This window comes from Benincasa hispida, chromosome 5, assembly GCF_009727055.1.
Source record: "Benincasa hispida cultivar B227 chromosome 5, ASM972705v1, whole genome shotgun sequence".
NCBI lineage: Eukaryota > Viridiplantae > Streptophyta > Magnoliopsida > Cucurbitales > Cucurbitaceae > Benincasa > Benincasa hispida.
This window is the reverse complement of record NC_052353.1, coordinates 40,710,427-40,736,120: the sequence shown is the minus strand read 5'-3', so window position 1 is coordinate 40,736,120 and position 25,694 is coordinate 40,710,427. Positions and strand designations below refer to the sequence as shown.

The 25,694-nt window shown below is 28.2% G+C and overlaps 1 protein-coding gene across 1 annotated transcript; it reads right to left on the bottom strand.

The window, feature by feature from the left end:
- Nucleotides 1-19,050: 19,050 nt before the first annotated feature.
- Nucleotides 19,051-23,896, bottom strand: LOC120078467. Its single transcript, XM_039032734.1, has 6 exons — nt 23,334-23,896; nt 22,339-22,574; nt 21,996-22,254; nt 20,038-20,217; nt 19,727-19,882; nt 19,051-19,628 (listed from the first exon to the last, which is right to left on the bottom strand). Exons 1-6 carry the CDS (start codon nt 23,361-23,363, stop codon nt 19,455-19,457), a joined length of 1,035 nt encoding a protein of 344 aa, XP_038888662.1. The 5' UTR covers nt 23,364-23,896; the 3' UTR covers nt 19,051-19,454.
- Between the last annotated feature and the right edge of the window lie 1,798 nt (nt 23,897-25,694).

The following is a 25,694-nucleotide window of genomic DNA, read 5'->3' as shown; positions in this document are numbered from 1 at the left end:
GAATTTTAATTTAAGAGTCTTTAGTTTGAGATAACTTTAGTGTAATTGTGATTTTAAAATGCTCACTTTCAATTTCAAACTTTATAAAAGCATATTATGATGTTTTGTTAATTTTGTCGTGATTTAACTATATAATGACCAAATAGATATTAAATATTAAATTCGTTATAAGATAATTATTTTTAAATTTTTAAATGCTTATTGAAAATAAATTTATTTAATTTGAAATATTTTGTCAAAGTTTAACACCAGAAAATTGTTATAAAAAAAAAATTGAACCAATCCAAATTAAGATATTAGAGAATTTCAGAAAAGAGAAAAAGGGGCAAATTTGGAATTTTCAAAATTAACAGGTTTATAGAGAAGTTGAATCCAAAAGATGGGAAGAGCATGATTTTGAAAGTAAGAATAAAATGGAAAGTGCTATTACATAAATTAATAAATAATTTAATTTACCAAACCATTTAAACCTCAAACATGGCATAAATTGGATTTTAATTTGATGAATGAATTTGAAGTTTATGATTAAATTTTGTTCATGGGAAAATGTAGGGAATTCTCAATTTAGTTCCTTAATCCTTTAAAAATTTCAACCAAGTCATTTAATAAAAATTTTGATAATACAAAATTGATATTATTATAAATATTATAAAATGTGTAACATAGATGTCTATGATCAGTGTCCTAAAAATCACGTGTCTTTATTTCCTTACTTCATGTGTTATTCTATATATTGTTCATGTGTTTTATGAATACACACCATTCGGGTTCAAGTCATTCCACTTCTTACTTACCAATTTATCTATAAATAGTGGCATTTAATGGATCTCGAAAAAAAATGCATATTGGTGAGAAATTGAAAGAAGAATTGGAGAATTTTTAGTGAATTTTGAAGGAAGATTTTTTTTAGTGATTTTTTATTTTCCACAAATTTCTTTATTTTATACTTTATATATATTTTTAATTATCTAATTATCATAATATAATTTTTGGGTATCCATTTTCTGTGCTTTAGTTTGCTCCTCAATTTTACAACAGGTGTGCCATTAAAATTTAATTGTATCATTAACTTATTTGAACGTATAGACAAGCTACTTTGAAAAACAAAATTTGTCGTAATTAATAATTTAAGTCTTGTTTGGCAATCATTTATTTTTGTAAAAAAAATTGACAATCAATTAAATGTGTAAACACTCCACTAAAAATATTTTATTTATAAGGTTATATTTAGTAGCTACTTAGACCCCGTTTGGTAACCATTTTGTTTTTTGTTTCTGTTTTTGAAAATTAAGCTTATTTCATCTACATTTCTTACAATGATTTGCATATTTCTTAAATACAATGATTGAATTCTTAGCCAAATTCTAAAAATAAAAACAACTTTTTGGAAGCTACTTTTTTTTCCTCAAAATTTTGTTTAGGTTTTTAAACCATTAGTGAAATGTATATAACAAATGAGGACATCCGGAGATAGAAGAAGTGTTCATAGGCTTAATTTTCAAAGACAAAATGGTTACCAAATGAGACTTTAGTTTTTAGATTTTTAAAATTAAGCCTATAAATACTCCTCTAAATTTCTTGCTTTGTTGTCACTTTTACCAATGTTCTAAAAGATTAAACCAAATTTTGAAAACTAAAAAAAGTAGTTTTTATTTTTAGATTTGGCTAAGAATTCAACTCTTGTACTTAAAAAAATATGCAAACGATTGTAAGAAAATGAACTTAATTTTCAAAAACCAAAAACAAAAAATAAAATAGTCACTAAACGATACCTAAATAAATAAGAACACCTTAGTAAAAATATTGTGAGAAAAGAAGCATAAATTTCAAAAATTAAAAATTATACCTCATTTGGTAACTATTTGATATTCTATTTTTGTTTTTAAAAATTAGCCTATAGACAATACATCCACATCCAACTTCTTCCTTTATTATCTACTTTTAATCAATGATTTAAAAAATTAAGTCAAAATTTGAAAACTAAAAAAATAATTTTTAAGAGCTTGTTTTTGTTTTTGGAATATGACTGAAAATTTAATTATCGTACTTAATAAAATGAAAATTATTATAAGAAATGATGAGAAAATAGTCTTAATTTTCAAAAATAAAAAATAGAAAACGAAATGGTTATGAAATTAGTCATAAATGCACTAACTATTATATTTTTTAAAATACATTTAAGTAAATTTGAGAACCTCAAAATATAAGGGTACACATTATAATAATCTAAAAGGATTAAAGATCATTTTGTAAATTTAGCCTATTGGTTGTTTATTTAAAAGTTAAAATATAGATATACATTGATTGTGTAGAAATTAAAGAAAAAGATATGGTTGAAGTGCGTTTAATAACAAAAGGAAGGAATTGCATATATTTTAGAAAAATATTGTCATAAATCTTAGAGATTAAAAAATTATAAACTTTAGATACTAACATATTCGAAAAAGATTTAAAATGTCCATAGAGATGTTAATTTTACGAAAATTTTGATTTCAAAGAATATTTCAAAAAAATTACAAAAACAAAATATTTAAACTAGTAAATATACATTTTATAATATTTAAGTCAATTAACATGTCTATTATTTATATTAGATTTATATTAATGATTTTTTTATTCTTATTTTTTATATTTCATAGATTTTTTACAATATAATGAAAATATCGATTAACATTTACGTCGATATCGGACCAGTTGAAATGTGGAAATATCCATGAAAATATAATATTATGATTTGAACATAACTTGATAAAAGAAGATGTAATTATTATTCCAAAGGTCAACTATTTGATCGTCACACTATTGATTGTTATAAAAAAAACAAACCTTGAATAATAAGATAAATAAGACAATAAGTTATGTCATTTAAAAAGAAAAAAGCTTTATGACACTGACTCGAGCTAAAATTTATTGAAACATGAGCGGTTAGAATTGATGTATTTTAAATTTGAGTTGTTTCTAAATATAGGAAAATAAATGAAAATATTTACAAACAATATCAAAATATCGCAATCTATTTGTGATAGATTGTAATAGATTACTATCTTTGTCTATCATGACATAAATAAACAGACATAAATAATAATCTATCACTATCTATTACATTTTATCACAGATAAATTGTGATATTTTATTATTATTGATAAATATTTTTAGCAGTTTTATCATTTAAAATAATTTTTCTTTAAATTTTAAGAATGAATCAGAACATAATTTAGGAATAAATACTATATTTCAATCTCATTTATATTTTATTTATTGAATTATGACAAATAATAAAATACATTACTTGGTCAACAAAAGTCTTCTGTAATAAGTTAAAATTCGATTATAAATTAAAAAGGGGAAATGGTTGAATTCACAAATATGGTGACCTCATGATTATTTGTTTTTAATTTTTATTTTTAAGAACTAATTTGTTTACTCTCTCTTTTTATTTTGTAATTTGTTTTGAAAAATATTTCTAATAATTATAGCCATCATTTCCGAACGCCTCTTTTTACTTTTCAATACTTTGATAAAATTCCAAATTTTTCTTTTAAAAATTAGAAAATTTTAATAAACAAACTTATATATTAAAAAAAAAAAAAAAACTTAAAATCTCATTTAATAACCATTTAATTTTTTGTTTTTATTTTTAAATATTAAATCTATTTTATTCACATTTCTTTACAAATTATATATTTTTTTAATACAATTTTTGAATTTTTATCCAATTTTATTTATAAAAAAAACAAAAAACTATCGTTTTTAGTTCTCAAAATTATTACCAAACAAAACCTAAATACTTTGTTGTTTAATGAAGATACTAAATAGATTTTTTTTTTATTTTATTTTTTTAAGATAAGAGAGTTTGTTGGTTGATTTTAGTTGATCAAATCAACCAAAAAAAAATCTAAAAACAACTCTAATTAATTAATTAATTCAAATGATCTTAACTAAATAAAGGAATAAGACAGAAACTTTAAAAAGCCAATATTTAATGTAAAGGTTATATATGATAACCAAATTTTAGTTGTTGGTTTTTGAAATTTTAGGTATGTTTTATTACAATTTCTTTGACATGATTTTCATACTTCTTAACTAAATACTTAAACTTTTAACAAAATTTCAAAAACAAAAACAAGACTTTAACAACTACGGCCCCATTTGGTAATCATTTCGTTTTTTTGTTTTTGTTTATGAAAATTAAGTGTATTTCATCCTATTTTTTACCATGATTTGTATATTTCTTAAATATAATGGTTGAATTCTTAGCCAAATTTTAAAAATAAAAACAAAATTCGAAAATCTATTTTTTTTTCAATTTTTTTTTCTTTTTCAAGTCCAATAACTTTTTAAAGTGTTGAGAAATTAAAACCATCAATTTATCGAATGATAGTTTAATGCTTTATTAACTAAATTAGGCTCGAATTGACAGTGGTGAATATATAAGTTAATATTTTATTTGTTTATCATGTGGGTAGTTGTAAAGTGAAAAAGGCAAAGCTCCAAACTCATTGCATACTTTTAATTAACTGCATGCCAGTACCATAATTTTTCCTTCATCTTTGACTTTTTAATATATACTTTAACCTTTTAGCTGAGTGCTTGAAAAATAGAAGACAACCTGTCCTCCTTTCACCCCAAAAAAAGTCTCTTTTCTTCTTAAAATTTGCTTCTTTTTTTTTTTTCTTTTCTTTTTTGGTATATGGCTTTGTTTGTGAGATATGATAAGTCTTGTACACAAATTGCTTACACTTTTTTTTTTTATAATCTTAGTCAATACAAGTTAAATAGAAAACAATAGGTAGATATATTGATGCAAGATCAGTGAGACTCACGTTCGATCAATAGCCAAGACCAGTGAATCTATAGAGATAAAAGACTTGAAATGGTAGACCAAGACCAGTGAGACTCACGTTCAATTAATAGCCACCCATGGTCTTAAAAAACTAATCCAAGTGGATTGGTTGAGAGTCATGAGGGAGCTTAAGTGTAGCTCAAATAACCCATGAAGATGCTTATAAGTAGCTTTGAGAACTCATGAGGTAGCTTAGATAACCCATGGGTGAAGTTCAGAGAACCAATAGAAGATTTTATAAGAATCCATGACGACCTCTATAGGACTCATGGGCGATACCTCTACAAAACCCATGGAGGACCTCAGAGTGATTGAATTTAGAACGGTCTAGATTTTCAACCAACGATCCATAAAGGAATCGTTGAGGAGTTGAGTGGGTGATATACTTAAGCATCGATTACAACCCAAATGGTGACATTGTAACGTATCTCTCACTGGGTTATGGATTCATGCATCAGTTATGCATTACTAGCCTATATGAACAACTAAAGTCATTAGTCGAAGAGATGCTAAAAGATCCCTTTCTATTCTCTTCTATCAAGTTACTTACAAATCTCTGACTATCTTGAGTGTCAAAGTATGTGTCTTGATACCACACTCGTATTCATCTTTTTTTTTTTTTTTTGGTTCTTGCAGAATACTTTGACTATTTTTCTCTTAAAATATTTACATTCGATCCATTTTTCCGCATCAACTTACCCAATTAAAAAAAGAAAGTGTATATAAAATTCAGAATATAAATGAAAGATTTGAAGTTTGCTTGTTTTGTGCATGAATGATTAGATTAACTTCAAAAAGAAATATAAAACTTGTTGAATTTTAGTTTCTAAGCTTTTGTTGTAATGTTGAAAATATATTTCTCTACATGAAGTTAATTGTGAAAGAAAGAAAATTAAAAGTTTAAGGTAAGTCATTTTAATTTATTATTGTGAGAGGGAAAAAAAAACTTATTTGAAAAAAAAAAACCTAAAATGTGATATATTATTAAAAATCTTACTTTTTAAAAATGGAAAAACAAAGAAACAAAAAGGCAAAATAGTTTCCACATATGCAAATAATTTCATGAGAAGAAAAGGTGCATGAAGAAATTAAGGTGTAATGATGAAAAGAAGACAAGAAATAGGGAACCATCCCACAAAAATGTGATTACATCTATTTTGAAACAAAAAGTACAAACAAACAAAAAGATAAAGTGATGAGATCTGCTTGCTTCAAAATTGAATAAAATTCTCCCTAACACAATATTCAAGCAATTTAGAATGAAATATTGAATCTTTTGTGATTACATTTTTCTTCTTTTCCCTCTTTAAAATATTATTCAAATTTTTCCACACACTTTTTTAATATTTGTCCCATCTTATTATTTTCTTAGTATAGTTGTTGACACAATCTAAAAAGCGGAAACAAATAGGAAAATGAAATGTCAAAATGAGCTTAGCTTCCTCCCTAGACGTCGAAGGTTTGATCCTCATCTCCTTAATTATTGTGCTAAAAAAAAAAGAATCTATCAATAATAGAAACTGATAAAAGTTTATTATTGATATCATGTAATAGATGCTAATAGAACTATCATTATTATAATATTTTTTTTTGCTATTTCTGTAAATAGTTTAATATTTTTTCTATTGGTGAAAATTTTTCCAAAATAATAGAGACTCTTCATTTCACAACGTACTAAAATGTAATAAATTAGTACAATCAAAGACTGGATTCGACTCACAATGTAGTAAAATTTAAATACTAGTCACTTTTTGAAAGTATAATGACTAAAATGAATATTCTAAAAGAATAGAATCGAAAATAAACCAAAATTAAACTTACATAAACTAAAATAAATATTTTTAAGTTATAGAGACTAAAATAAATCAAAACTAAAAGTAGTATTTAAACCAAATATGAACCAAACATAAAAGTTATTAATGTAGTTTGGTTAAGTCTCCAACAAATATGTGCAAATATTGCAAATGAGAAAATCATTTAAACATTTATAATAAATCCAAGATTTGAATTCACACTCTAGAAATGAATTTTTTACTTGAAAAAACAAAAAGAGAATGTAATTGGTGCTCAAAAGATTCATAAAAATGGAGGGTTTGATGGAGATGTTGAGAGGGATAGAGGGGGGCTTGGGTGGTTGGTGCCTAAAAAGTCCACATTTTCGGCCCAAGCTGGCCTTTACTTTTTTATGTCGGATCTCATCTACCATTATTTATCTCATACTATTATTTATTTTCTACCTTTTTGTTTATCAAATACTTTCGTGTTCTTTCTTTTTCCTCCAAGGTATTGGAAAATATTTTATTTGGTTGGAAGCAAATAGTTCAAGTTTTGTATTATTATTTTTTTTCCATTTAAAAAATAAAAAATAAAAAATAGATAACAAAATAGAAAATTTTAGGGTTTGTTAGATGGATGACCAGAATTTTAGGAGAAAAAAAATTGTTGAGTTTTATATCCTAAAACTCGTGGTTTGTAAATAATAGCACTTATTATGAAAATTCAATAAAGTTATTAAATATATTGTCTTTTGGAAATCCAACAAACCAAAGTCCCTTGACTATTACATAGTACTTGAACTTTATGTGGAAACATATAAGTGGATTAGGTTCGAGTAATAGTCAAAATGATCTACTATGAATAAGATTGGGTGCCTTATTCTATTAAATGCTACAAACGAAGTGATCCTAATTCGTTCATGTTGGGACATGAAGAGTGAGGGTGTCCTATGCAAATGAGTTTTGTGTAAGATCGGACCACGAAACCAATCACTTTTACTTTATAACGTTGTTTAACTGATTATTTCAAATCGATGACCTAGGTAACTTGACCTTAATCTTGAGCTAATTATGAACTCCTATTTGTTCGGGATTACCCTTTGATCTGCAAACGGTGATAGTAGACCGACTACCTCTGCTCAATAAGCTTACCATTTTGGGATAAGACCGGATGAATAGCTGGGGACATAGGGTACAAGATGAAATTCACTCCTACTCAATTAGGGATAGTAGAGAGGTTGTTCCCTCCAAGTGCTGATTCTGGGTCTTGAACAAGAGGCCCACCCTCTCATTGGCCTGAGAAGGATTCAATTTGTTGATTGGAAACTTACTAATCATGGTTATATCGAGGGGACATAATATATCTACAGTGGAGTTCAACTATAGGTTTTAGTGGAATCACCCATTAGTTAACAAATGGGGGTTAGATCGAACTTTCCAACGAAAACATTTGAGAATAATTTTATAAATTTACATGATGATGTAAGCAAATGTCAAAATTCTTGAGTTTTAAAAAGTTGGGCAAAAATCATTTTGGACTTGAAATTTAAATCTTTTAATCAATCATCTAAAAAATGTATAGGTAGAAGTAGAGTTGGTAGGATTATTAATTTTCTAAAAATCAAAACCAGAAAGTAAGACTTGCTTTTTGTAACCATTTTGTCTTTTTGTCTTGGTTTTTGAAAATTAAGCCTATTTCATTCTCATTTCTTATAATGATTTGCATCTTTTTAAGTAGAATGACTGAATTCTTAACCAAATCGAAAACAAAAACAAGTCGTTAAAAGCTTTTTTTCTTCAAAATTTGGCTTGATTAACCATTGGTTTAGTAGATAACAAAGGAAGAAATTTAGAGGTGGAAGTAGTGTCTATAGACATAATTTTTTTTAAAAAAAAAAAAAAAAACCAAATGGTTATCAAAACGAGACCTAAATGATTATCAAATGGGACCTATTAGGGTTTTACAAAATATTAAAAAAAAAAGTAGATAACAAAAGTATGTACAATGTGAAAGTTAATTAAGTAGACCAATGTGTCCAAATTTTATCCATTACTTACAATCAATTAAATCAATTATATTTTTATTTTTGAAAAAAAAAACATATTTTTGTTTAAGAAATCAAATATGTTATATTTGTTTCTAATTTTGTTTGCAATATCCATTATTAATAGTTCGATCAACCTCCTCTTCTTAGATGGATGAAACTTGGAGTTACAATTTCTCCTCCTAATTATGTGACCTTAGGATCTCCGTTGAACTCGTTGTCTCGAGTTATATTATTTAGTTATTTAAAATGAAAAAATTATTAGTAGTATAGTAATATGGACAATTTTTCATACTACTCCTATTCATTGAAAGTTACAAAAAGAACATTTAAGAAGTGTATGAGAACCATAAAATAAGATGACATATCATCATATAACGTATCAGACACTTAAAAAAAGGAATATGTACTACAGTAGTACTAGAAATTTTCCCATTATTTTAGACTACCTTAATTGACGCTAATAGATCTCACTTTCAGTATTCAATTTCTTATTGATATAAGATGACAACGATGAAGAGAACGTTATTGTTAATCATGGTAAATCACAGGCTACCACCAAACATATTAGATTAGGAAATAACATGTAAGCATCGACATGTTTATGAAACATCATTATCACTTTTATATCTAAAGTTTTGGTTTTATGCCTTTGTTACCAATGTTGTTCTTCTCATGTCTTGTTTTTTCGACCGCTAGTTGGTTCCCTAATTTTTCTTATCTCTTTCATCCTATGAATGGGCGGTTTTTAGAGAGAGTGGTTGAAAGAGAACAAAGAAAGAGAAGGGAAAATAGCATTAATGTAGGAATAATGGCAAAGACAAGACTTTATGCCACATAAGAAAGAAAGAGAGAGAAAAAAACTAGTAAATATCAATATAAATTATTTTCATATGAAGAGTCACATCATAGTAAGAATACGTCGTTATTCATTAACTACTACTTTATAATTTTTTTTAATAGGTAATATTATTATACAACAACAAGAGAGATCTCACAACTCGAGATCAAGGCACCAGAGCAAAAAGAGCACCTACAAAGACGCACAGTGGCGAAAAAACAGAACCGACAAAAAAGACAATACGAATAAAAAACAAAACATCCAGAAGAATAAAAAACACCCCACAATCCGGGATCTCTGAAACTGGACATACAGAGGTAAAATATCCAAACAAAAAACGAAGAAATCAGACGAACTAGATAAGTACTACTTCATAATTTAGTAATGATTAACAAACAATTAATGTATATTGTCAACTTAACATAATTCAACTAGTTAAAGTATTATACATTTGTTTTAGTGGGACAATTATGCAAATTCTCATATTTAAAGACTATATATGGATTAGTGAAGATTCCACTTCCAGAAGATTGAGCAGACTTTACAATCTTCATAACGTAGATGGATTATTCCTTTCGTTATTGTCAGTTAATTTGGAGGTAGAACCATGTTTATATATATATATATATATATATATTATTGAATACGAGTCCTTTATCTCATAAATTTTTTTTCTTAACATATCCATGAACATAATTCATTCAATCAAGACATTACTTAACTTTTTAGCGCTTAAAATGTTCAAATCTTTTCATCCATATCGAACTTTTTTCTTTTGAAAAATATATTTTCTTTTACTTTTACTTTTATCTTTTTATAAAATCAACCATCGGACTATTTTTAAATATAGAAAAATGAATCAAAATATTTATAAATATATAGCAGAATATTATTACCATTATTTATCAGTGTCTATGAGTGTCTATTGATGATAAATGTCTATATTAGTATATATTACTAACCGATTATAATATTTTGCTATGTTTGAAAATATATTCAATAGTTTGATATTTAAACAAATTATCTACTATTTATTACAGTATTTAAATAAAATAAATAGTATTGCAAAAGGGAAACTACTTCAAAAAAGTTTCCTAAATGACCAGAGCAAACTATCATATATTTTAATATCAAACTTTTCCAGGCTTCAGCATCAATCGTTCTTTTCTCCTTTTCTTTTTTAGTAACGAGTTAATGGAATACATTTCAATTACTAATTTATTTTTATTATTTTTTCCATAAATTTCATATAATGCATTAGATGAGGGTTAATATTATAGTAATTTTCCTATTATATATGAATTCATATATTTCTAATGTGAAACACATTTGTAAAAATCGAAACGTTTTAACATTTGTGTAAAGCCCTGTCCAAAATATTATATAAGTTTCAATTCTATTTTTTATTTGAAATCTTTTATCATTATATTAGTTAAGGGGATTTTCAAAATTAAAAAACATATATAAGAAAAATATTTATATCAATAGTAAAATTTAATTATAGGTTTGATAGACATTCAGTAATAAAAATTGATACAAGTCTATCATTATTAGCCGTTGATAGAAGTCTATCAGTGTTTGTCGATTTTTTTTTTATTTGACATTTTTCCTGTGAAATTTTTTTTTATTAAATCTCTAAATTTAAATGTCCAAAACTTTATTTTTTAATAATAAAAAGCTATTTTATTCATAAGTATTAACCTTCTATTAATCACTTAACAAAAACTTATATTCATTTTAAAAGATCCAACATCTTGACTTATTACATGGACGATCTTAAATTAACAAGGAATATTCTATATCTTTCTTTTAAAAAAATAAATGAAATAAAGAATTGTGTGTTCCTATGCCAACATTGTCTATGAGCTAATTCTAGAACTCGAAACAAAATTATTGCAAAAAATTTATTTGCAATTACAAATAATGATTTATAATACCGAGGTTTAGAATTTGAAACTTGCAAATTTGTGATTAAACTATCAGTTTAGTTTGGTTTTTTTTTTTTTTTTTCTATTTATCCCTGAATTTTTTTTAAGGTGTTTAATAAGTTTATAAACTTCTGATACTTTCAGAAATTCAAACCTTTTAAAATTAATTGATTTATAAAATATAAATTTAATTTTTCTAAATAAAATTCATTTTTATGTCTTCTGAAATTCTAATCTTTCAATATTGTATTTAATCGACCTTTTTACTAAATTCAATTTTAAAAAAATAATTTATTAAATATAAAATTAATCTTTATTATTCTATTATTATTATTATTATTATTATTATTATTATGTCTTTTGAAATCTTAAACTTTAAGATTTTATGTCTAGTAGAATCGTGGATTTTAAAAAATTCGTAAGCTTAAAAATTAAACTTTTAATTTAACCAAAATTTTAGAATCATATAGCTAAAATAGTATGAAATTTCAAGACTATGTATGTATGTATATATATATGTATTGTATATATATATAATATATATAATATATATATATATATATATATATGTCTTAGAGCCTTGTAATTAATCAGTTATTTGATATAATAATTGATTATTTTATGTATGCGATAATTATTATCCATTTTAAGGAAAAATTCAAGATTATTTCATAAGACTTGAACAATATGTAGTGGACATACAGTTGAATCACGTTTCGAGTAATAACCTAAAGGGTTTATAGTATACGGATTAAGGTTTGGTGTCTTGTCTTAATAACACTACGAATACAGCCCACTTTGTAATTGTTACAAAAATGTTGTAAATGTTACAAACGATTTGATCCAAATCGTTCATGTAAAGACATGCGAGATGGGGTATCATATACAATGAGTTTGTATAGGACTTAAGCGCGAAATACTTAATCTCTCTTTGTAACACCGTTAATGGAAGAGATTAATATTACATAGGATAATCATGTAACTTGATCTCAATCCTGGGTGGGTTATGAACTCTTGCTCATGAGGGTTGTTCTTTGATTTGTATGGGTGAGAATGACCTTAACTGATCAATATGCCTACCATTTTGGGATGACACCGAGTGGGGAGCTAGGAACATAACTACACAAGATGGAATTTGCTCGTTCCCGCCTTTAGGGTAAGTAGATGAGTAGTTCTCTTAAATGTTGATTCCGGGTCTTGAACAAAGGTACCCACCCTCTCATTGGCCTGAGAGGGACTTATTTATGGTAGGACCATAAACAAATTATTCATTAGAGGGATCAATGGTACTTAAAGAGTGAGAGATAATTGCAGGGGTAAAACGACAATTTAGCCCAATTTTAATTACGAACTACTCATGAAATATTTTATAGCGTGAATAGTGCAGTCGTGAGTTTTTAGTGAAGTAGCTCACAGTTAATGAATGCTCATTAATATGATTAAATAATTTAATTAGTTAATGTTGAATCATTAGAGCTTCTAATCTATAGGTTCAATAGGTCCCCGACTAGCAGTTTTGAAATAATTTGATTTTTTCAAATTAAATAAAGGAATAATATTAGTTGTATATGATACAATTAACATAATGTAAATAGATGTATTATAATATAAAGTTAATTGTGAACAAAATTCAAAAATTAAACTTTATAAGATAAAGGGGATTTAATATATTTGAATATGATTCAATTATTAAAATAATATGAATTAGATTCAAATTAAAATTATAGTTAAAATTTAATATGAATGAGATTCATATTAAAACTATAGGTTATGAGAGAGATAAATATTTGAATAAAATTCAAATATATCTAACTAAATATTATATATTTCATTTAGGAAATTAATTAATTAACATTATAATTGAATTAAATAGTTTGATTTAATGTGAAGTGGGTGGTTATCCCACTTTACATTTTCTTTAAAGGGTTGGTTATTGTAGAGATGGTGTTGGGGTTGATATCCTAAATCTCATGGGTTTTGTAGTTTGCAAATTATTTGTACACGAATTATTTATTTAAATAAAATAAAGTTTTATTTTATTTGACATTTAGTTTGCATTAACCCAAATCCAATAAAGTAAGATCTAAGGTTATTTAATGTCATGTATGTGGTGACATATAAGTAGATCATGTTTAAGTAAAAACCTGAATGGTTTATAGTATATGGATAAAGTTGGGTACCTTATCCTGGTGACACTATGGATACGACCTACTTTGTAATTATTACAATTGTTGTAAAGTGTTATAAATGATATGATTCTAATCGTTTATGTGGAGATATGTGAGTAAGGTATTCTATACAAAGAATTTGTATAAGACCAGACCACGAAATGATCAATATCTCTTTACAACACTGTTACTTGAAGAGACTTACATTTCACTGAGATGACTGTAGGTAACTTGACCTTAATCTTGAATGAGTTGTGAACTTCTGCCTGTGAGACCGATCCTTTGTCTGTATGGGTGGGAGTGACCAGATTCACCAACTCAATATGCCTACCATTTTGGGGATTTGTCTAAGTGGGGAGCTGGGAACACAGTTATACAATATGGAATTCATTCCTTCCCGGTCATAGAGTAAGTAGATGAATTGCTCCTTAAGGGCTGATTCTGGATCTTGAACAATGAGGCGTCTCACCCTCTCACTGGCCAGAAAGGGGTCTAGTTTATAGTTGGACTATAACTAATTATTCGTTAAAGGGATCAGTTGTATTTAAAAAGTTAGATGTAACTATAAGAGTAAAACGATAATTTGACTCACCTGTAGTTACAAGCAATTTGTGAATGGTCAACTTACTATCGATTAATTATATCTATGGATTTAAAAATATATCTACAATGTGAAGAGTGTAGTTGTCGGTTTTTAATGGAGTGACTTATAATTAATGAATGTTGATTATTTAATCGAAGAGTTTAGTTAATTAATCTTGTATCATTGGAGCTTCTAATATGTAAGTTCATAAGGTCCATTTGCTAGTTCATTAAGAGTTAAATAAGAATCAATTAATTTTTGAATTAATTTGAACTGTTTAAATTAATTAAGGGAATTAAATGTATGAGATACAATTAACATAATGTATATGGATACTTTATAATATAAAATTTGATGAGAGAAATAAATATTTGAATAGATTCAAGTATTAATTATATGAATGAGATTCATATAAAACTTTAGGTTAAAATTAATATGAATATGATTCATATTAAGACTATAGGTTATATAAATTTAATATAATTGAGGAGTAACTCCCTTGGGAGTTTTTTTTTACCCCCCCCCCCCCCTCTCTTTTCTACACATAGCATCACAGGAAATTCACAAGTGGTGAAGAACGAATTGTGTTCTTCCCTGCATTATTCTCTCCTAAAAAGATCTTTCTCAAAATCTCACATTTACTCACAAGAGGTGAAGAATCCACAACTCCTTTTTTATCTTGAGAATAGCAAGGAAGAGTTTTGTAGTAGTGTCTTGTGTTGAAGAATCATTCTTGTTGTGTTCGTGAAAGCACTATTCGTGATTTTTGGGAGAGGAGAACGAGAAGAAAGAAATTCATCAAGAGCAAGCATTTCTCTTCTCATTTCTCTCTGCATATTTTCTAAAACATGCTTATACGTGTTTTATGTTTATCCTTCTATATAGTTGTTTTCTCTGATTTTGAGTATTGTCCAAAATGTAATACACTGACACAAGGCGATTACTCACTTTTGCTGAGGATTTAAATCCTTCAGATGGATCCCATCTCTCAATGAATGGCTCATTCTCTCAATTGTCACAGCAAAGTAGTTCTATGTGAAATAGATCTCCAAGACCAAGATCCCTTTCTCTTCTTTCAAAAATCGGTTCCCACAAACTAGTCCTTGCCAAGAGAATAGCGATGAAGATCTGATAGTGGTGTCTCTATTTGTTTGGTAGATTAGTAAGAGAAGACGAATTCTTAAAATTAGAGAAGGCCTAGGAAAGAATTGAAGAATGGTTATTCAAAAATATGTTTTCTTCTCCCCTGTATTTTGTTAAAACAAGCTTAGTCTGTATAATACATATTGTACGTTCTGTATTTCTCTATTTTGTGTCGAGTTTTTTCAGAACAAAAGGGAAGCAACAGATGATCAATCGCTTTTGTTGGGATTCGATCCCTTCATATATATATATATATATATATATATATATATATATATATATATATAAAACCAAGTTTTGACCAAAGTCAACTTCATATCCACCAAACTATATGGAGGAATATAAAAATGTCTCATTTATAACATGTGGCTGATTAATTGTCCTTAATCTTTTGTCTTCTTTTCTTTTGAATGTCAAGGTTTTAAAACACTTGCATGTGCAATTGTGAGCATCCACCAACAACCCTTAGAAAAAAAGGGGTCAATTCTGAAAATTCTAAAAAATATATGGGTCATGTAGAAAAGTTTCATCTATTACCTACCATATAAAACTTTTACAATTTTCTTTTTCTATTTTCTTTTTGAGACTTTTGAGTAAATTTTGTACTGCGCTTAGGAGATTGATTGAACAATGGGTCAACTGATGTATGATATTAGATTGGAAGTTTTAAGAAACTTTTTTATTAAATTGCAAATTTTGTCTTAAATTTTGAAAATTTTAACTATTTAACCATAATAATGACGTTTTAGAAAATTCTTGGATTTATTAGATACAAAAATAAAAGTTTAAAGTCTAGAGTTTAGGATTTAGAAACTTTTTTTTTCGCGAAGGTATTAGATTAATATGAAGTAGAGGAATCGAACCTATAACCTCAAGGTTGATAATATAAGCACTATGTCTATTGAGTTATGTTCATTTTAACATACATACAAATTTATGTCTAATAGATCAATTAGTTTTTTTAAATATCGAATTTTTTGGGTACTAATCAAATATAAAATCAAAAGTTATCTATTGGTTACTTTTGAAAATCTATTCAATAATTTGAAAAGTTCTAAAGTCAAATTGACAAAAATTTCATAGTTAAAGTTAGGGGTGTTCATGGGTTGGGTTGTAAATTTTTTCAACCCAAATAACTCTTATTAAAAAATAAACTCAATCCAACCCAATCATGAAATATTTGGGTTGGGTTGATTTTGGTTAATCAGGTCATTTATTTAAAATTTTGTTCTAAAAAGAAGCAAAACATAAATATGCAAAAATCTAATTTAATTATTTTCATATATTGAATTAAGATTAACAACTCAATTTCAATTTATATAGTGAAAATTTTCTTTCTAGAGTGCAAAAAAACTATTTTAAGAGTTGTTGAAGAATAAATTATTCAAGAAAATATTGGAATTAAATAAAATTAAAATCAATATATGTATAAACAATTATGTTATAAGTAATAAAAAAATATTTTAAAGTTAATAATAAATTCGGGTTGGTTCGGGTTATATTATGTGAATCTATGAACCAACCCAATCCATAAAATTTTCATTTATTTGAACTCAACCCAATCCAAATCGCACGAATTGAGTTGGGTTGATCAATTTTTTCTGATCATCGAATTTTTTGAACACCCAAAATTAAAGTACCAAATTGACACAAATATGGAGTCTAAAAAATGTAATTTAACTAACTTCTTTTTAATGAGATCTTGACCAATTTTTTAAATGCCTTTTTGGAAGCTAATGGTTAGGAGTGATTTTAAATGTATTATGTTGATTGCTAATTAAGAAAAGATGATGTATTAAAATGTTAGATGATTTCAAATCATATTTTTACATAAAAATAAAAATTCATAACTGAAATGATAACAGGATTATATATAGTATAAAGTAAGTTACTTATTTAATCTTAGTAAATCTTTTACTTTCTTTTCTTTTCTTTTCTATTCTAGTTACCATCTAAATACATCATTTTAAAAACATTTATTTCAAATCTATAATGTTCCATACAAGATTTAAAAGGAAATATTAAAATTAAAAGCATTTCTTGAGCTCTCTTAGTTCTATATGGAGGGCAACATTCAAAAGTTTTGTCTTATATCTTCCAATGGTTATTTTGATTTTAACATGTTCCTAAATGTTTATTATGTATATGAAATTTATGGCCATAAAATGATGTGAATGGTCAACAACATCATATTATTATTAAGTAGAAATAATCTTTTGCCAAATTAAGTATGGTTCAAGTAGCATACAAATGTGTTAGTGACCAAGAAATCTGTGATTCGAATCTCCCTACCTCTACTATACTAAAAAGAATATAAGTATTTTTGTCATTTTACTGTAAACTATGATGTGACATCATTGTTTCAATGTGAGACTATCTAAGATCAATTTATATCATTTAACACTATCTCGAACCTTTGAACTACCTGATATCATCTTAAAGAAACAATGGACCCAAAAGCTTAATCTTATGATTGAAGATAAATTTTATATTATATCATCTAATAGTCATCATGTCGCTTTGAACATATCAGGATGAAATAGAGTTTTAGTATTATGTTTTTTCTTTCAAATTTAGTGAAGAGATGTTCTTAAATTTTACAATTCATGCGTTGAGTTGCATGTCAAGATATTCAAGTAGTATTGACCATTCTATCTCTTGTAGGGGCTGTTTGGGGCGCTAAAATGATATAGGATATGGGGAGTTCTGATCGAGTATGTTCAAACACTGAGATGATATATGATACATGGAAGGAAAATGACGGTGAGATACGAAACACGTTCCGAAAATGGACCCACAAACAATTAAAATCGGTGAGATAGAATAATGGGCCTCCAAACACGAGATGATATAGGATGTGAGGATATACCATCTCATGTTGAGCCCCCAAACAGCCCGTAGAGTATTCAAATCTTGGGCTAAGAAACTTGTTATGTATTAAGAGCTTTTGATCTTAAGGCAATTCGTATTTAACCTCATCCTTAAAGTTGAAATCAAATCAATTGAAAATCTTAGTGTTTAAGAATTGGGGGTTCATATATCTAAACAGTTCCTAATTCCTATTCACTAGGGATTTCATATCATAAAGTTCCTGAAATCATTAATTTCACAACTCATTGGAATTGCAACAAAAAAAAAAATCATGTTTATTTGTGGCACCATCGAATATGAACGCAGAAGATGCCCCTCTAATCTTGCAACTTGGACGTAGTCTCTTCGATAAACGAAGAGACTTCGATTAGATCCACTTCTTCTTCATCAAGTAGTTTAAATACCTCAAAGCAGTTAGATTCAACAATAATACGTCGAAAAATAAGTGTCAACGTCACATCTGATTTTATGTCACATTTATCTAAAGACAAAGGTGAAAATTGAACTTTCCCTTAAAACTTAAATATTAATTTCAAATATTTATATTTTCAATAAATCTTAGATTTTATTTTAATCTTTATATTTTCAATAAATCTTTAATTTGATCACTCCTATTATTTAGTATTGATTTTATAAAAAAAATAAATAAATAAATAAACATTTGTATTGGTTTAGATGTTTATATAGCGTTTCTCTCTTGCGTAAAAAATATTATTATTTTTATTTAACTAATTTCAATGAAACCAAAATTGTATTTTAACCAAATAACTTCTCTGCTAATCAAATGAATTTAATCACATACATCGATAGATTAAAATAAAAATAAAATGCTTAACATAAGAATGATAAACAATAAATCAAAAGAGTAAATCAACTTTCTTAAGTTCCAATAGCAAGTGGAAAAAAATGCCTGTGGTCTTTACAATCCCCCTTCCCCCAACAAAAACTACATTTCATACAATAAAAAATTTGTGGAACTTTTATCATGATTAGTGGTGTTAAAAATGTTGAATCCAAATGAGAAGAGAAGAGGTTAAAAGAATGAACTGAATATTACTGAGAAAAAGAAAGAAAAAGGAATAGAATAAAGACAGAATATTAAATCTCTAAGAACAAACAAAAATTGGCATTGTGCCAAAGCCAAAATTGCAACAGAAAGGATGGCTCAATTCCTCCTCCTGTCGGTGATTACCTATGGCACAAAATGATGATGCTATATACATCTTCTTAGCTTGCCAGCCTCCTGGGTTTTGCTCGTTACTTCCGGTAGTCTGCCTTTAAAAAACTCTCGTATTGGCTTCCTTGTAATGCCTTCTGAACGTCTTCCCAGTTCTCGATCTGATTCGACAATGGACCTCGGTGTATCTTCACCTGACGACTCTTCAACTTCCTTCGTGGAACCTTCAGAAAGTCTTGAACATCTCTTAATTTCTACAACCATGGACACAAGAATTTGGTAAGAAAAATGGCTTCCCGAAAACAGAAACGCCGGACAGGAACTCGGTTTAGGGGTTCGAGTAGTGTCTTACAGTGCGGTTCTTAACTACATCTTCGTAATACAAAACAATGTGTCGGGTGCTCTTGAAATACTCCAATGCTTTAGTTGTTGTATCTTCTACTTGCTTCAAATTGGGTATCAGCAGTGTGGCATTTATTACAGGCTTGTATTTTGCGAGTATATCTGCCTGAAACATTTCTATAACAAGCTGAGACCTTCCTTGCTCTATAATCCTCTAGATATACTTTACTGTGTTTTGAGAGATTCTGGAAATTTCCTCAAACTGATTTAAGGAAAAAAATAATGATAATAAAGATAGTGCTTGAGATAAAAGAGCAAAACCTCGTGATGCGAATGCACGTGAGACTTGTGGGTTCCATTCAACAGCTTGGCATCTCGATCGTAAGAATTTGCAAGTACGGAAATCATTCTGCGTAGAAGGTTTCTTCGGAATAGAAAAATAGCAGAAACCCCACGACGTTTGAAGTACTCTACTATGTCTACGTGGTGCTGCATCAACCCCTACAAATAATGACAACAAGTTGCGGCACCATTATTTTTCCATCAACACAATCGAGAGCTCAAATTAAAGATACGCCTCGGTTTGTGATAACATTAGGAAATATAAACATAGAATGAATATACATGATCCACCAATAGAGGGAAAGGAGTGAGGGTTGGGAGAGTGGAGTTGTTAACTCCACTCCTTGTTTGACCCGAGTTTGTGGGTCCACGACTAAAAGACATTGATTTCATGTCTTATTAATTCCTTTCATCATAGACACACGACTAAACAACTAGACTTAACAACTCCACCCCTTACTACAGACACCTCTCAGAGAAGTTGAAACTCGGTTCTTCGAAAATTAGAGGGAGAGATTTGAGGCTGACACGTGTATGTATATCTAGAAGAATACTTAATGAAGCAAATAAAATCTTGATCCCATGAGCAACAAAATAGTACTCTTATAAAGAGAAAAACTAGTAACATAAACAAGGTCGCTACATGGAGAAAATGACTCATAAGTCCAAAATGGACGAAGCTCAACCTTCTAATCAATTCAACCCTCCGGAGGAAACAATCTATAAACTTGAGGTAAATTGGTTAGTTCTCTTGCAAATACCAGAGAAGAACAAAAACACATCTGAATTTCAAAAAGTTTTCATCAACTTTTTTTTCCCGTTCAATAAGAAACTAGAGTTCACTAAACAGTATGAAAGTACAAGACGAATTGTATCAAATGATCAAGAATAAAGTGAAATCAGGCACACAAGCCTGTTACATATCCCGCACCATAAGACCAGCTCCATTTGAGATTCCCAAGAAATTGTATCCTATAGCTACTTCCTCATTATTTCTCCATGGAAATATTTGAACCTTGGCTAATTAATGTCTCATCTCAACCCCTTTAAACCTTAAGGATAGAATACTCCCAGATCCATGCACGTTGAAAAGGTCAAAGGGTATGGGAGTTTTGTACAACTATCAACTATGAAAGTGAACGATTACACCGATAGAGAGCGTTAAATATAACCAGATCCATAAGAGTGTCAAAAGACGAGTGCTTATCATTGAAGATCTGCCCATTTCTTTACATCACACCAAAGAGACTAGAGAAAAGAACGGTCCAACACAAGCCACTACCAACTATGAGAGATGTACAAGGAAAACCATCAACTCTGATAACTAAAGACACTGACCAATCTAAAAAATGCATCAAACACATTTAGCTACACTGTGAAACTTTTAGTCTCTTACAACAGAAGTGCAGCAAATAATTAGTTGCACATGCCAATCAGAATGAGGTAACAATGATCTATTAATAGTTTAAGGAGATTTAGGCATAACGGAACCATCTGAAAAGTTGTGTGTAAAGTTGTGTGTTTATACAAAATCAAGATCCATATGTAACAAATAAAATCGGTCAGAATGAAACTTTCAAAAAGATCAACAACGAAAGAATGGATGTGACATATAAGAACTTTCATCTACCCCACTGTCATAAGTTGTATAATTACAGGTTAGCAAAAAGGTGAATGAATTCAATTATTTTTTCCTTTGCAAATATACTAGAGACCCGCTCATATCATAAGGCATCATAAATCAAAGTAGAAGCTATTTAAAATGAGATAATATTCAGTGAAACAGATAAGTGTATATATAATGTATCACAATAATTCAAGCATCATGCAACACAAGTGCTGCCCATTAAATGGTGGCATAAAATCCTTGTGCATCTCACTCAAATGTTACTTCCCATAGCAGAAGAAACCAAATGAATTGACAGTATGGTTCTTACCTGATTAAGCATCCACTTAAGGCCAACAGCTGCTGTGCACTCATTTTTCGAAGCACTACTAAACCAGTCCAGATTGTAAACTTTATCCAAAGTTTCAACAATGGTTGAAATATTACTTCTCCTAACTTTAACCGAGAATATCTCTCCATTGGAACTTATGTTAGTATGATTATTTAATAATGTCTCAAACCAACCACTGCCTGATCTCTGCATTGACAAAATCGCAAAATATCGAACTGGGTGACAAGCACATTCAGCCCTGAAATGTGCAGAAAATCTATTTGTTACCAATCTATTCAATTTTAATTTCAAGTCAAACTACAAAATGGATATTTCTTTCTACCTGCTATATGTTGTAGGTTTAGGAAAGTGCACAAAAGGAACATCTGAAAGATCAATCTTAGGCTTTGAACAGGGCATGTCAATAACCTCAACTTTCATAAATCCGACCTTTGATCTGGTGCTAATTTGCTTCAGACAAACTGAGCATATAAATATACCACAGACCATGGCGAAGACCAAGACAATCATCCTTAGCATCAATGGGGATTTCTTGGGAACCTTTGAAATAAAAGTTTCCTGCCATTATGAAAAGCACTGTGATGCAAAAGCTACAGACTACTAATCAGAGATTAGAGCCAAACAGATTCACTTCCCAGACTTCAGATATAAAAGATTGTATTCAAATAGAGTTACTAGTACCATAGGATTGGTCATGCACATGCTAGACCCTAAAACATTGGGATCCAATATTCAAACATGGATAAACGCTGCACCACAGAACATGGAGATTTCTTGGCATTATGAAGCACCGAGATGATGCAGGTATTAAAGTCAAACAGATTCAGCTCCCAGACACGAGATATACAAGATTGAATAACAATCAACACCATAGCCAATAGGGTCGACATAGAATTACTCAAAAAATATGTGCTAAACCTTTTATAAAATAAATAAATAAAAAAAAAATGGGTTTCGAAATTCAATAAGGAACAGATGCGAAAAGGGAAACATATGAATATAATAACAAAAAAAATGTTTAGAACAAACCGAAGCAATGATCTCAAAGTCCAACACATTGAACAAGAAAAAAAGAAAAATATAACAGGAAATCCCAGTTGGATTCAGTTTCAGCTCCAATGTAAAAGACAAAATCAAACCCCGGAATTTCAGGAATAAAAGATAGCTTAATGAACAAGCAGATCACAGAGTTTATTACATGATAGAAAGATTAGAGATAACTTTTAAAAAAAAAAACTAAAACATGGAGTAAAAAGCCAGGAAAAAGACAATAAGGAATGAATGTTAAAAGGGGTATAATGTGTTTTTATTGAATACCTTGGTCAATGAAGAAGGATCGTCCGCCATTGTTAAGAGGGTAAAAGGGAAAAGAAGGAAAAGGGCATTTGGGGGAGCTCAGAATCTTCTTCCAGTTCCTTCTTTTGGCTTTCCCTTTATTTTCTTTCTGGGACTTTTCTTTCCCATCGCTCTGTAGTCTCAGTCAAATAACAGAAAAAAGGGCAAAAAAGAAAGAGAGAAAATTTGAGATGAAAAGAGAGAGAAAGAAGGGGGCAAAACAAAAAACAACGAAAAAAGAGAAATTTGAGAAAAGGGTTGAGAGAGAAAAAAGAAAAAAATTAATGGGTTTTGAGGCTTTCTCGTGAAGAACTTTAAATGGATTTTCAGCCTCGTAAAAAGGCTTCGACCGTTGCAACCTCACTTCCTTCTTCTTCTTCTTCTTCTTCTTCTTTCTTTCTTTCTTTTTTATTTAATTTCTTTTTATTTTTGGCCTTCCGGATTTTTTCAGCCTTGGCTTCGGCGGCGGCGCGGAGTGGGTTCTTCTTCGCCGGAAACGACGGCGTTTCAATCTTCTCTCTCCTTGTCCTCTTACTTCTAGGTTAAAAGGGGAAAACCAAAATAAATAAATAAAAATCAAAAGAAGGTTAGGGACTAACTTCTAAATTTTAAAATCATATTGATAAACTTATAACTGAACTTAATTTAATTTATAATACAACCATAATATATATTTTAATTTTAAAAAATTGACATGAATTTATAACATGACATACTATATTTTTAAATATTTTTATCTTTATTTAATACAATTTTACATTTTAAATTCTAAAATTCAAATTTCATATAAAAATAAAATACAAAAATGTTATTTTCAAAATTTGCACTGTTTGGATCACAAAATCTCAAAACAATTTACATAAATATAATTTAGGTTGCCTGGCAAACCTATTTCGTTGAACTCGATGAATTTAAAAACATAAAACAGAATCCAAATTGTGAACAAAAGAGACATGTAGTTTTTTCCATGTCAAAGGGTATATGTTTTCGATCAATAAATCAAAGGTTCGTTCGAATCTTTATCTATTCTTGTTTATCTAAAAATACAGTTATATATATTTGGAAAATAATTAGGTATATCTAGGACTTCATCAATCTTCGTCATATGATAAATTTTTCTTGAATGTTATCGATTTTTTAATGTAAAACTTGAATGAGCGTAAAAAGATAGATGTAACTCATATGCACGTGAGTAATAATTTTTTTGGACATGATTGATAAACACATGTCATTAATAGAATTAGGTAATGATGCATGATTATATGTGATGTGGTCCAAAACTTTCTATTTATATGGTAGCAATAAGCTTTTCTATTTATATGATATATTGCTAGTATATTGTTTATGTAATAAAGTGATATATCAATTTTTATATCCTTAAATAAGCATAGCTTCTTTTGCTAAACCATTATATTAATGATAAATACAGTGTCATTTGATACTTGTTCTCCATTATCCTTGAATTGTGGAATTAAATAAACACGACTTATTTATTTAAATGCCAAAAAAAAAAAAGGAAAAAAAGTTTAAATCAAATGCGACATTTTTTTTTCTTCATTTTTTAAAAAGTTATTTATTATATATTGATAAGTTGGTCTTGGACCTTTGACTGCGTCTTAAAACGGAGAGGGTTGTCTTTTTTCTTTTTTCTTTTTTCTTTTTTTTTTGTCGATAAATAAATAAATAATATAACATTACAAAATTAGCCTAATGAGAATTCCTCTACGATATTTATTAAAAATTCATTTATAAAATGAACTAAAATACTTATAAATATAATAAAATATCAATGTCTATCAATTATATATATTGATAGATACTGATAAACTACTATCATCTATCACCGATAATAGAAAATTTAGTTCACACAAGAGAATATGGAATACGAGGAGGAAACTAGTATTTTTTTTTTCTAGTAACTTGAATTTTTGGTTAATTACTTTTTATCTTTTATATATGTGAGTGTTCGGGTCAACTTACGCACATCTCTACTAGTCTCATAGGACAACCCGTCTAACCTTACAACACTCGAGTGTCAAGGAACTCATGACCTTTTAACCCTTTATCAAGTGAATGTTCTCTTATCCACCACTAGAATAACCCATGAATCTATGATAGTTGATTAATTACTCATAGTTAAATCTATGTTTGTGTAAAATATCAAAGAAATTCCATATAGTGAAAAATCCAATTTGATAACACTTTTTTTTCTCTACATTCTACTTTTAAAGAGAACAAAAATAACGGTTTTCCTTTTTTGTTTTATAAGGAGTTGAAAGTAAATATAAATGTTAAATAGAGCAAATTATGTGGAGAAATAAGAGGGATGACTAAATTGAATAA